Raw genomic sequence first — 14,587 nt, 5'->3', positions numbered from 1 at the left:
GCCACCTTCAACACAATAGCCTTCCTAGGTACAGGTACAACAGGTACCTCTCTTCAGTGGGGTACCATACAGAAGACTTAAATTTCTTCACTGTAAGAATGATGTATGAAAAACTGTGTTGGGAACCATTGATCTGTCTTCATAGAATTTTCCAGTAGCAGTAAATAATACTCTATAACTCTGTTCCTAATATGTATAGCCACACATTAAGCATGTACAATTCCAAATTTCTAAGAAAAACTAGTACATTAGTAGCTCCAATGACTACCAGAATAAACACAATAAATGACATAATATTTAATTTAAATTTATTCTTAAGCCTTTTTTAAAATATTAGCTTTCAGAATATACCCAACTTGTAGTTTATGGAAATCACTAAAGTGCTCACAAGTCCACAGTGAGTTTCAGAACTGACTCAGGAGCTTGAGTCAATAGGACTTACAGTATGGTCTGTAGAAAATTGAGAGTGAATTCTTTATGAACATACAACACCCAGTTATCTGGGCAACTTACATTACATGACCATGCCATAGGGCAGAGGCACACACACCTGGCTTTGTGCAGAGCCTGTTTGGTTTTTGCTAGGGGTTATAAACTCAGTGCAGGTCAGATGTACTGATTCCAGGGCCTGCTCAGGTCAGAAATCAGTTCAACTGCTCTTCCACCATCTCTAGCACAAGGTATTAAATACACAAACATGGTGAACTCACTCCTGTGAGCTGAGCTTAATGTTTGCAGGTGTCAGCATAGGTCTTCATGTAGCTGGTGCTAACAAGTCTTGTTAGAGACACCCAGCTCCTGTTTGCACATTCCTCACTAAACATGATCCATTCCCTAACTATCTCTTATTCAGGACAGTCTACTTATTATAGTTTCAAAATGCCAGTATAAGACCAAATAAAGACAGACCCTTAGAGAATTTCATGTTTTACTGAGACATTTAGAGCAAATAAAATACTTCCGGAGGACTGGATTAATTTTTCTACTGAATATTAAACTGAATTTACCATATAGAACAACAGACCAATTACAGAACCATGCCAGCTTGGGCAGCATGCAAAAATGAAGGGGAATGTTCTCACTGATTAATTTAACCTCCCACTGAAGCCACATACCTTCTGGCACTGACCTAAGCTGAAAAGGTCATTGGGCAAAACACAAACTTTATATGGATGAGGTCTTAATTCCAAAATAAATATTGACTTATTTTTTGTTTTGTTTACAAAGAGTTTGTACATTTTTAGAGCTATTTTTAAAGGTTCCTTCACAAATTGAAAAATTAACCATAATATCCTCTCCACCAAATAGCCCTCAAGATAAACACCCCACAAACAGCTCACTGTTCTTTGCAGTTCTAGCGTGGCAGGTGACAAATCCATTTTTGAGATACTATACCAACATCTTTTCCCCACCTACCTGCAGTCCTCTTTAACAGAAGACAGAAAGGCAGAGGCTTATGAAGGTATGCTCTTTTCTCTCAAAATGTTTATTTAAATATGACTTTAAAATACCAATCCCCTATGAAGATGTCTGCCAATATACAATAGAAAACGTACCTCTCTTCCTCCTCACAACTCTCTCTAGGTGTCTTGAGAGAAGCTAGTTATGTTTTAACATTGACCAGTGCTGTCAACGAGTGAGGCCAGGTGGGATCTCACATTCCTATCCTATTCCCAGTGAAAATTCTTGTATAGAAAGATACCTTTTCCTTAAAAAAACCCAAATACATCACAAGATGCAACAACAAACATCTCAATGCTGTATTTTATCAATGTGTTTCAATCTTATACTTGAGAGGATCACTTGTGAAAGCAGAAGAACAGTAACTGTATATGATGATTTATGATCTTTCTGTCAAAAACAACAGCAAGTATGAAAAAGAAGTGACTATCTCAAAAAGTATAAATCTCTTCTTGGAATTACATAAAAATTCTCAGGAACGTAAATGGATCACTCTAAATATCTACTCTGATATAATGGAATCACCTGACAGTCAACAACTCTCTGTGTTAGAGCCATACCAGATTGCTACATCTTACTGTGGAGAACATGCTAGACTGTATTGAATCCATTAGAACTATCATACAAACAGCATTCTAAAACAGTATCGTTAATGTTTTAGCTCCACAGCAACTCCTTACTGAAAGACAGACAGAAAATCATCTTTCACTGTTACCGTAGTTGTTACATTTCACTTACAATATCTGGAAGCAAACTACGTGAATAACCTAAAAGCAGTAAGTAGAAAATCTCTGTCTCTCTCTCTTCTCCAGCACCCCCTGCCTTTCAGCCACTTTTTATTAGTAAAAAAGAGTTTGCACATTTTGGAGGAAGAATCCAATGTGGTTTTGTATTGTGGTGCTCCATAAGCCTCACATTTGGAAGAACCCAGGGAAGAACAAATATTCTCAATGATTATTTAGTAATATTACAAGTTCGAGAGTAGAATAATTTTCTGTATTAAAAAACTACTTTGGCTTTCAGCTAAAATCAAATCAAAATGTGCTGAATAACTATCAAGAGTATCTATCACTGGTATATAACCAAGTCTTTTTGGTTTTAAGTATTTTGTTTACATTCTGTATGTTTTATTTGAATGTTTAGCTACCATAACAGCTGAAATTATGACCATCTACTGAAGTCTTTTAACTTGTTAACAAATACATTCTTTCAAGAACTTCATCTCTCATCGGCAGAAAAGTACTGCTTTTTCTTATTCCAAAGTAAGAAGAGAAATGTGTTTCTAGCTTTGTAGGTTTGTCACAATACTGCACAGTGATTTAATATATCTATATTCTTTTCAATCACTGTAATGGATCAAAGCCTGGAATTTACATTTTAAAATGTTTATTTACCTAATATCTACTTCCAATTATATTTTGAAATGTAAATATTTTTTAAAATAAACATGTACAAATCTAGGGTACATTTCTGAGTAGCAAAAAAGAATGAACAAATTTAACAAGAAATTTATGATTGTAAACTACCACACTTTCACAGTTATACCAACTAATGCAATTTCAACTTCTACATAAATCTGAAAATAATCAGAAAAGCCATCTTAGAACAATAAAAGATATTTATTTTATGTAACTTGATTTCTGCATGTGGACAAGGCCATGTGCATCCATAGATTCACTGAACATGGCTAAGGGAAAGCTACACGAGAGTAAAAAGTTCAAGTAAATTCTCTTACACTTTTGTAATATGGAATCTTTCTACCAGTGTTACCCACAAATTTTCTGCATGCCTATTTCACAGCTCCTTTAACTTTTTGCTGTTTTAGCTGTAATAACACAAATATTTTTTGATGCATGACCGCCATCTTTTGGACTTCTACTAACACTACAATCTTCCGAGCCAGGGGATTGAAATGCTGTCTTCACACATTTCATGCTTGTTCTGTAAGAATGTCCAGAAGTAATAAATTTATGCTATATTTATTATCCATTTGGTGTTCAGGTATACACTTGTGTCTTGCATAATATGGGAATTTATTAAGCATTAATTATCAAAACACAGTTTTGGAAGTATTTTTCCTTTATCTTGGAATATGCATTATAAAACATGAAAGTCTATATTTCAGGTGTAAGCACAGGCTTACAGACAAGAACGCCTGTACATGCTGACAGTAGTAGTGAAGCCTCAGTGAGTTGTACACTACTGGAATGCTCTTCCTTTCTCTGCTCTCTTTCAGCTACAACGTCATTGAAAATAAATCCCCCCAGCTCAGGCATTGCAACTACCAATTTATCTGTGCCTAGGAAAAATAGTATTAGTGACTGGATGTTAGTGGAGAATGTCATACAAGTGTGTATTCATCCACAGGAATATGCGTGCACTTATACACACACATTTGCCCCCTGGCCTAGAGAATCAAACATATAATCAAAGATACAATGTGCTCACAACAAGCAATATTGAATGGCTATGGGATTGTATAACCTAAGCAAGAAGAAAAGAAAGAATGCTTTTAATCTCTTTCTCTATGAAAAGTCAGTAAGTACAGAATTGCCTATTTCACCTCTGTCTGCAGGATGGCAGCTCTTTGCTCTTTAGCTGTAAGAGACTCTTTCAGAACTTCAATATGCTGCTTGCTGTCAGAGAACTGATTTGTGAGGGTCTCCAGCTTAGTCTGCAAGGCCAGCAACTCAGTGTCTTTGCGTGACAGCTCCTGTTTCACCTGACCAATCTGAAAAAGAAAGAAAAGACGGGCAAAGGAAAAAATAATCTATAGCTTCCTTACAAAAATAACTATAAATTCACATAACTACCAACAAACAGTACAATACTCTACACTTAACCCACAGAATTGTGAAGCCTTCAGTTATCTTGAATGGAAGGCCAGCAAAAATTTGTGTCATGAGCAAAAGATACAAGGAAAAAGGTGGGGGGGTGAGCAATAGCATCAATTTTTCAAGAAAGGTTCTTTTTAACAGAGTCAGTCTATTCTTAGTCATCTTTCAAAGGACTGACCAAAACCAGTTACTTAGCAGGGATAAGTTTTTAATGAAGATGAAGCAGAACTGTAATGAGAAAGTACCCTTACCTTACAATATCAGAAAAGATCATATACCTACTGGTCTCTTTCAGAAGCATGTTGTTTGCTTTGAAATGTCAAACCAGCGAGTTTCCGTCCATCTCTCCATCTATCAATCCAGCTTCACGCTCACAGAGTACGTAAAAACACCTTTACTTTTCCCACTATTTACAAAACCAGCATTTCAATCTTCTAAGAAATACCTTTTAATTTATGAAAGCTTCTTAAAGCAGATGAAAATATACATCAAAACAACATGAAAACTATTTGTGGAATTGCACTTTGTTGAGAGCAATTTCCTAGATTTAATTTAGTGAATTATATCAGTACAGAAATGCCAATTTATTTTAACAAATGTAGGTTGGATTATCATTTTAAAAGGCAAACAGTTAGAAATGTTAAAAGTAAAGCATTGAAATGAGATGAAATCTCATTCTAAGTGCAATTATCACCCAGGAAAATTTTGATGTAAATCTGAAGAAAAACTTTTTTTTTATTGAAGACGACAGGGAAGTCTAAATGTAGACTTATGTCCAAGTTTATAAACAACCTTCTGGTTTGTCTCTGATACATCTCACAGAATAAAATAGCAAAATTTAGTTTTACATATTATACAGCAGAAGTGGACATATCTCTAAACAGTTTTCCCTTTTTTAACTTGAACAATTTTTTTGGGACATTAAAAACCCCAAATCCCTCAATCCCAGAAGTATGTTGTCCAATGCTTCAAAACAGAAATTGAAGGACATCACAAACTAAAAAAATTGTCCAGGTCATCCTCCATTTTTGGGAATGTGTCAAGAACAAAATTAAATTGAAATAAGCTATAATTTATAGTTTTTTAATTTTTATTTTTAATTAGACTAAATGCACATACTAGTAGAAATAACAGAGGAAAAGCTTGGGTAAATGTGGTTTTATCTTGACAACACTGTTTCAAGAATGGGCACTTAAAGAAAGAAAACTCTTTACTGAAGAGTATTAAAATAGCATCAAAGGCGTATCATCAAGGACTCCAGTGTTGCAGTGTGAAACAGCGTACATGAGGAGATAAGGAAGAAAGGGTTTGGAATAAGGAGGACATGTATCTTAAAAAAACCTCACACAAACTAATTTTTTAAAATGTAATAATGGGAAGGAGTATAAGAAGAATTTAACTTATAGAAGTATTCAATAGTTTATTGTTCACTTAATTAAAAAATACTAGGTTGTTTCTCTCATATTTTCACTAAAAGCAAGTATGTCCACAGAATTATTTCACCACATATTTAAACTAGATACAAAAATATGGATGTTAGCAGTGCTATTTCTGCTGTCAGCTACCGGCCAATACAACCAGTTGCACAATACTGCTAGGCACAGCGGAACAGCTGGGAAGAGATCAACTGTTTACTGCTAGTTATGTAATCAAAAAAGCCCCCATAAAAATTTCAGATGACTCAAACTTTTTCAACTAGTAGGTAGCCTGATTTATAGTAAAACTTTCTCAAATCAGTTTAGTCTTTCATTGAAAAGATTAATTCTTTCTGGGGGTCATGTCAGAAGAGATGTTTATCCTAAACACTTGTGTTTGGGTGAAATGCTCTCATCTAAACACAAACACATTTCATTACATTAAAATTCCCAAGTAGCACCCTAAGATCATTCTCTCTAGAAAACCCCATTTCAGAGCTGTAAGCCCACACTGCCAATGTGCTAAAGCTCTTCAGGAAGAATGCACCACATACCATTCCCAGTTGCAAGAGAAGTTAAGACAGCATTAAGTGCTCACATCTCTCTTCTCAGTGAGACACTATGATCACTCAGCAAATGCACTAATTTCACAGCAAAGGAATAACCTGCATTCATGCTGCTAAAATTAATCAGTTTTAAAAAGCGTTCAGCATCCAGCTTTTGTTATTTTTTGTGAAATAATGTTAAGAGGTTTCAGCACATGTTTTCAAATTATTTTTGTTCTACTAGGGAAAGAAAATCTCCTTCAAAGTCTGGCCCCAAAATGGGTGCTGAATACTTTTGAAAATCTGCTTCAATAGAGAAGAATAAGTTACTGTTAAAACAGATCATACCATTAAAAAACAGTAACAAAACAAATACAGATGTTCAGTTAAAGAGTGATGTTATGGACATGAAAACCATGTGAACAAAAAGGCAGCTACAAGGCTGAGCAGGCTGTTAGTTCTACTGTTATATCAAGTCATAAGGAAGGTAAGAGAAGAAAAGCTATCCCGAAAGCCGGAGAGCTAGCAAGCCCCAGTGAATGGCCACTGCACACAAAAGATAAATCTTACTGCAGAGACCTCGGCCTGGAGACCAGCCACTCTTTTTTTCAGGTCCTCCCCTTGAGCCTCTTTGGCACTTAGCTCTTCCTTCAGTTGCTCTACCTGTCACGACATTGTTATGCTTTTAAATATTTATCATTTGTCAGCTTCTAGTTAGCCTGTTTCAATCCAAGTAACTAAAAGTGACAAAGAACTGAACAGAAAGATCAAAACTGGTCACTCATTTTCTCTTCCATTCTTCATTAAGTCTTCTCAAAAGTTTAATGTCAGATAAGAATTTGACTATGAAACAAAGATGTATAGTTATGGTTATGTTCATATATGTCAAGTATGGGGCACTTCACCCAATGGTTTTGAAACTGGAATTCATGAGGAAATTAGGACAGGAAAAGGGACATTTTTCAGTTTAAAGAAATAAAGTTAATTGTCAAGATACAGCCACAGATGACTATACAATACAATACTGAAAAAAACCAAACATTGTGTAATTACAAAACAAGGAGGACAGCAAGATATTGAGATTGGAGCTGGCTATGAGTCATGAGTGAATAGTTATCAAAAAGGAGCAGATTTTCTGCAGGAAAATAAACGAGCAGACACAACAGACAAAGAGATCCAGAAACTGAGTAGCTGAACGGATCTATAGGTGCACAGAGGTAGAGGAGAAGGGGAAATCGAGGAGTTGTTAACAAGGGAAGAAGGAAAGATGAAAGGATGTAAGGAAGATGTCCTAAAATCGTCTCTCCATTCTTAATTTGAAGGGGGTATCCTTCAGTTCCTAGAAGCAACTCAGTGGGATAAAGGGCAAAAGTATAAAAGAACAGATGTGGTTATCTTGAGGTCAACCAGTGAGCTGGCATGAGGGAAGTGGAAGAAACACATGCTTATTACATGTTTCTACTTTAGGGCAAGTAACACTCTCCAAGAAACCTTCTCCAGCATTCTTTTTTCAACAAATAATTTCAAGCAGGACAAATGCAGTAGGTTACTCTGGAGGGGAGTGAGTGAGCGGCTGTGTGGTGTTTAGCTGCCTGCCAGGTTAGACCATGACAACCTAGTAGAGTAATTTTCAACCTCTGTTCCAGGGATTTGTATACTGCTTGCGGGGAGTATGCAAAAGCTAACTAATAAAAGCAGGACTGCTCACAAGATACTTAAATTTAGTGTACAAGGTGGCCTGAATCTTTATTAGAAAATGTTAGGGCCCACTAAAAGACTGAGAAACACTTTTTTGGGAGAAACAAGGAATTAATTGACTTTTTGGCTATAGACAATTCAGTACTCAGTGTCCATCTTTATACCTGAGGATCAACATATCTCACTGCTGTATTTGTCCTGTATTCCCCACAGAATAAATTAATGTTGGCACCACCAGTGTTGTACAATCTACTCTCACTCTGACTTGAAGGAAAGTGTAATGGAAGGCCATTACAGTGACAGTTCATGCTCTTTTCAGCCTTTACATAATAAAAAGAGCTACTGGTTACAGCACAACAGTTGCAAAAAGAAAGACTCTTTTTTCAACAGACTACATTTGAAAATAGTCTAGACCAAATATAACCTAAAACTGTAATGGATTATCAATGGTCTAAGGATAAAAACAAAATCCTTCTGAAATAAAGTCAAGTGTGACAGTAAAAGCAGAATTTTGGCCATTGACCTTACTGAACCACCATTATAATATTTTCAAATTTGAATTTAAAATTCTCTTAAGTATTTTTAAGTTATTCCAGTGGCTTCATGGCAGAATACAAATAAATTCTGTTTGCCAGCACTTGAATGGGAACCCAGACCGTAACTCCTTACTGAAGGATGAAAATTTCTCTCATCTGTTCGCTAAGCTGTTTATCTTACTACTGTAATTTGTTTTCTCAATACCTTATTTTTCATGAATTTGGAATGACTACGGTACACCTCCATTTGCTTCATTTCCTCTTCACGTTCCTCTGTGCTTAGAGCTCCATTTGACTTCAACATCTGAATCTCCTCCTCCAAATCCCGGAGGCCACGCTCCATGGAAGAAATTTTTGAATCCTGAAAATGATTAGAAGAGACAGATAAAGATACAAAATTAGATTATTTGTTAACATACCACTGGAGTAAAAAAAAAAGGAAATAATTTGTTGGACATGTACCTGCCCTTGAAATTTACTCCTGAAGTTCCTACAGAAATCAGTTAACATCTCTTTACATAGCATCTGGCTGAGTGCTCAAGTACTCATTTTCCAATTTTTTTATACCTTTCAAGGAAAGCAAGTTTAGTACTGAAAGAAAATATGGCTAGGTGCAGGGACACAGTATATGATGAATAAATAAAGGAACATGAAAAAAGGTTGCCTTGTAATGCAAAGCCAGCATAAAACAGAGAAATTTAATTCTAATTGAATGAATAGCAAAATGTGACTGCAAGAATGGCAAAAAAATGGGGAGTTGGTACTAGTAATTTAAGTGGGGTCACAAACGGAGAACATAAAAAAGCACCATAAGCAAGGAAAAGCTGCAACAATCTAGTTTTGAGAGGACAATCTAGTTTTGAGTGGATAAAGCAGTAGAGGATCCTTCAAGTATTCTGCCTCACATATACAACATATAAAACATTTCCATTCTTAAAAAATATGCATCTGCAAAAATAAAGAAGTCACTCTACCATTATCCTCACAGTTTTACAGGACAATCAGAGGTTTTCAGTGTACTTGGTTTACTGTTTCTTTAGAAGTTTCATGTGTTAGGAACAGCAAGAACAGATTCATATAGCACACATAGCTTCATACATACTCATGAACATGGATATGTATTTATGAATTGTAATCTCTTGAAGTGGTGTATTTTTTCTATTTCATTTCTCTAAAATATTTTGTCTTTCCTGAAATACAGGTAGGATTTGAAACTATCTTCCGTTCTTTCATAGGCCAATCCGTCATAATTTTTTTGTGTCTGATAATCAAAGCACAGGTGAAAAAAAAGCATGAAAGATTTTCACATGTAGGTTTTCATTCATGAGAAGATTTTTCTAAAGGACCATTATGAAGATCTAGTCAGATCTCCTGCTTAATTTTTGATGCTTAAGTTAAAGTCAGTAAAGTGGACTTTTGCAACAAAAAATTAGAGAGATAGTAAGGTGAAGTGATATGTTGTCATTTACAACAGTATTTTGTTTTAGCACTCACATGATTTCCCAGAAATGCTGGTGTTTCTCTTTTGATAGTGAAGATGGCTTATTGTTACCAGATGTCCAATTAGTTTTCATTACTATGGACCACAAAGATGACTAATAAAAGGAAGACAGTAAATGAAAGGCTCCAGAGTAGAAAGATGGGAAATTACTATGGAAAATATTGAGATGGAATAGAAAGAATTGAAAGAGAAAGGAAGAAGGAAAATAAAAGAAAAAGGCACAGATAAAGAAAGAGGGAGAAAAGGGGAATACAAAAACGGAAGACAATAGTTTGCGAAGAGAGTTTCCAATTTTTTAACTGCATTTATCCAAACCCTGTCTGATGTACTTTATGGCCCAATACAATAGGAAATATGATTGCACAGAGCTGTGTAAACCACACACTCTACTTGTGGCTCCTGAGCTTTTGGCAAATTGCCATTGTTCCATTAGATACTTGAGTTAATGGTTTAAGAATTCAATCACAAATTCATCAAGAAAAGTTAGGTTTACAATGACATACAGACATCTTCCTAGCTATATAACCCGTTCTTTAAGTGGGTTTTGAATTTGCAAATTGCTAACTTTGTTGACATGCAGAATGCAAAGCAGTATTTCAAATGTTGATACTATAAAAAGAAAATAACCCACATCATCATAAAAACCTACTAATCCATCATTCCCATCCTTGTAATACAATGGACTCTCGATTAACTGAAAGGAATCCATATATGCTGCTACAGGCAGACAGAAAGCAGGTTTCTACCGTATCATGAGGCGGCTCTGTCTATTCACTGATCAATAATAAAAAATAAAATAATAATAGACAATAAAATAAATACAGTTATTTTAATTTAGAAGACTGACAGAAGTATATAGTATTTGGTAGAGTCACCTCTCATATGAATACCCATGTTCCAGAGAACAAACCCTACGGCTCCCTGTATGCAATCATTTACCTTCATCTCAATAACAGTTTGCAGAGCCTTTGTCTTGGCTGTGTCAGGAGCATTTTCAAATCGACGATGGATCTCCTGTACCAGCAGAAAAGAAAGCAAGAGTTATCCTAATAGCATTTTTTCCCACTTACCAAATACAAACAAAATTACTGTAAGCTTCTCTTTCTAATACATAGCATAATTCAATGCTGCTTTCTGATGTTACCAGTTCATACATTTTGTTTTATCATTTCTCATATCAAAGAAAGGGTAGGTGAAAGTTCATTCAACAGAATCACAGCCTCAGTTAAAAAGGCACAACAGCAACTGCATCTTCGACTACCTACTTACTCAAAATCAACTGTTGAATTGACAGCTGAGTCTAGTAAAACCCCCCATCACCTGCCTGCTAAACTAATCTAAACTATTACTAGTTTCTCATGGAAGACATCCACATAATTTGACGAGATGCTTACTGAAAACAATAATGCTGTGGTTTCTGTTTCAACAAGCTGTAGGGTGCAGCTGTGTTGATAACTCTCTTTTTCCAACTTATTTACCCCAGAGTAGCAACATTTAATTATGCATCATGAAAATCTTTCTCCACTGGGCCTTGAACGTAGCTGGAAGTATATGACTGGATAGCACATTGCTCTAGAAGCTCAGAGTACACAGACAGGAGGACACAAAAGTCCACGTGGTATTTCTGTTGACAAGAATTCACAGAACGAGCATGCTTCAAACTGCTTGCTAAGCAATAAAATGATAGAAAGCTGAAACAACTTGTTCTACCATATAACGTTGTTGGTTTCAAACCAACAAGTGGGAATACAGGAGAAACAATATAGTATCTATTCCACTTTTTCATTATTTGTGTTAGAATAGTATTGTCCTTATACCACACACTGTTAAATGTAGGAATGTGAATACTGTTAGAATGTTAATATTATATGACATAAAAATACTTTGGTGCCCATAGAGTATGAACTGTGGTATCAGTTAATCTAACAACAAATTGTATATGTGCACACACACACAGCTTAGCCACCCACTCCCATCAAACACCTAAAAGACGAATCCAAAAAGCCATCCACAAACTTGTATTTTCTATTGACATGGTGAAGAGACATTTTGTATGGTAGTCATACATGCAACTGGCTCCATGCGATTAATTATTTGAATGAGACTTGTAAGATTGTTAAGTGTTTTTACATAGCTGTGAAGTAAGTAAGATAGAAATGTGCAGTGATATGACAAGGGCCACAAGAAGAATTTTGCGTAAATTTGGCACAAGGCCATTTGCATAAATTGATGTCTGTGAATGGTAATAATAAGAAAATCCAGTAGAAGGTTTGTCTGTCTTTAAATACTGTACTTGTGTATTTCCTTAGAAGCTCTTTTTACAAGTATGTTCACAGTGTAGGGGGATATTTTCTGGAAAACCAAAACCAAACAAAACCAAACCAAAAACCAAACCTCTTGAAAAAAATAAACCAGAAACCCCCTCTACATGTATTTGTTTCTCCCATAGTCAACAGATAACTTGAGAGCCTCTGGTCATGTATCAACTGACACCAAAGTGGAGCAATACCATTATTACTCTTCTACTTAGCTGTACCTGCATTCACATAATGGATTTACTCAAATCTAAACAGTCTAGCCAGACTTTTCTTCTGGCCCAAGATGTCCTCTATCAGCCTGTAACGTACATGCCCGAAGAAAGGGGAGTATGCATTCCTCTCTGCTATTTTTCTCAACTGATGTCCGACACACAGCATAATCAGTAATTTCTCATAACCAGCCCTCCACACTGTTAGTCTCTAGCACTCTTCCACTTTTCCATCTGCCTACAGGGTTAGGAGCATGCTTCTTTTTGTCTACAGTTAAACAGATACAGCTTCTACCTATTCAACAGGTTTTAAATCAAGTGAGGCAGCCACTTTATCTTTAATATGCTGATGTTAAATCTAAGGAGGGGAACATACTACATTGAGATGCTTTTTCGGGGGGGTTGATCATAGGGTGATCTGAAGACTGCAGGCATTATCTCTGGGATCATCTCCTTAGTAGAGCTGTAAGCTTTTTTGAAGCAAACAGCAGTCAGCCCAACCAACTGAATTTTCTTCTACTGTTTCCTGTGCCCACACTCAAAAGAAGAAAAAAGAAGCTGTCAGCATACAGGGTATCATCAGTACAAGCTGGACCAACATTGTCATGTCACTTTTATTACCTACTCCATCCTCAGCATTTTTCTTGAGACACATCAATGAAACTACTTTTCTAGTCTGTCTCCACCACTTACTATTCAAGTTGCCACCTCTTCAGAGGTAATATTTTAGAGATTCATTAGGTTATGCTGCTATACCTGCTTAGTGGAGAAGCTCATCATGAGGCTGAGTTTGCTTTAACAATGTAATTTCAACTAAGCATAGGACAGTCTGCCACATACTCTGCCCATAAGAAACTCAGAGCTTATCTTACTACCCTCAATCAAGGATCAGAGACAAAAATCATAGCGCTACATATTGCTTTAATAAGAATAAGTTATGATGAGCTTCTAACACTCAAGACCAGCCTAAGCATTTAGAAATATCACTGGGAGCAGATCCAACACCCTCCACCTGTTTCTCAGTACCTGTCCAGGTACCAGGACCTGTCATAAAAAAACCCTGTTCTTCAGTGTCCTTGGTCTTCCTCCATAGGGAATAATCTCGGCTGCCTTCCTTAAGGTAGCTGTGGTATATTTTCCCTGTTTCCACCTCAGACAGCCCTAATGTGTTTCAGTCAAGAATTGCACCATAATTCCAAGATATTGTAGCTGTCAGTCCTTCTCATGAGCTCTGGATAGTGCGAGTTTCTGTCTTGTCACTGGCACAATGTTATTACAGACACCTTTTCAATGTCTTAGCAGGTATGAATGTAGCCAGACTGAAGCCTTCAGAAATTTTCAAAGGATGCTTTTGTACAACTCAAGTGATAAGAATGGCTTCCTCCTGAAAAATCTCCGTAACTGAAGTTTGCAGAGTGGACGCTAGGGACGGCATTCGTGCATTCACCAAACAGTGTATTTCTGGAGAGGCATCCAGATCCTTTATTGCTCTGGAAGAGCAGGCCTGTATCTATTTGGCTGAAGTGAGCAGCACTGCTTGGAGTGATCCATTGTGCAAGTACACAAACATCTGAATAAGAAAGAAATGTGACTTCTGACTATCCCTCTCAAGAGGCTTATACATGCCTCACATCCTCCAGCCCCTTCTGAGAATTCTCAAGTCTTTTCCTGAGATTCCCAGGCTGAGAGGAAGCAAGAGGGTAAGACACACACTGTGCTTTTTGTAAACCCATGTGTGGCACATAAAGTGAGGTGGTATTTGAGAACACTTGTTGCATCACACTGTCTGAAGTGATGCTTTTGTACTTCAGCAAAAGAAATGTCTTACTTCTATCATCTTGAGTAATTCCACTGTGACTTGGATGACATGACCTGCTGAAAAACAACACCTCGCACCTCTCGATTACATAGTAAAGACTTAATTTTGGCAACATGCCTACAATTCTAAAGAGCCTGAGAACAGGGCCACAGGCAGGCCGAACCTCCCTAGAACAGGTTTAAGTGTGGCTGCCGAAGGAAGTTTGTGCACAGGTATCCTTAATTGTGATATACAGGTTACATACTTAT

General features: G+C 36.5%; 1 protein-coding gene across 2 annotated transcripts in view; it reads right to left on the bottom strand.

Annotated features, from left to right (window-relative positions):
* ERC1 (ELKS/RAB6-interacting/CAST family member 1) overlaps positions 1–14,587 on the bottom strand; it is a 299,516-nt gene that overhangs the window by 209,491 nt on the left and 75,438 nt on the right. For both annotated transcript variants that reach the window (XM_075051104.1, XM_075051105.1), the window contains exons 4-7: positions 10,933–11,007; positions 8,698–8,853; positions 6,838–6,921; positions 4,025–4,192 (exon numbers count right to left, since the gene is read on the bottom strand). In XM_075051104.1, coding sequence (XP_074907205.1) covers positions 4,025–4,192; positions 6,838–6,921; positions 8,698–8,853; positions 10,933–11,007 — 483 coding nt within the window. The remainder of the gene's footprint in view (positions 1–4,024; positions 4,193–6,837; positions 6,922–8,697; positions 8,854–10,932; positions 11,008–14,587) is intronic.

The sequence above is a fragment of the Buteo buteo genome, chromosome 19 (assembly GCF_964188355.1).
Source record: "Buteo buteo chromosome 19, bButBut1.hap1.1, whole genome shotgun sequence".
Taxonomy (NCBI): domain Eukaryota; kingdom Metazoa; phylum Chordata; class Aves; order Accipitriformes; family Accipitridae; genus Buteo; species Buteo buteo.
Note: the sequence above shows the minus strand (reverse complement) of the source record. Positions and strands in the feature narration are given on the sequence as shown.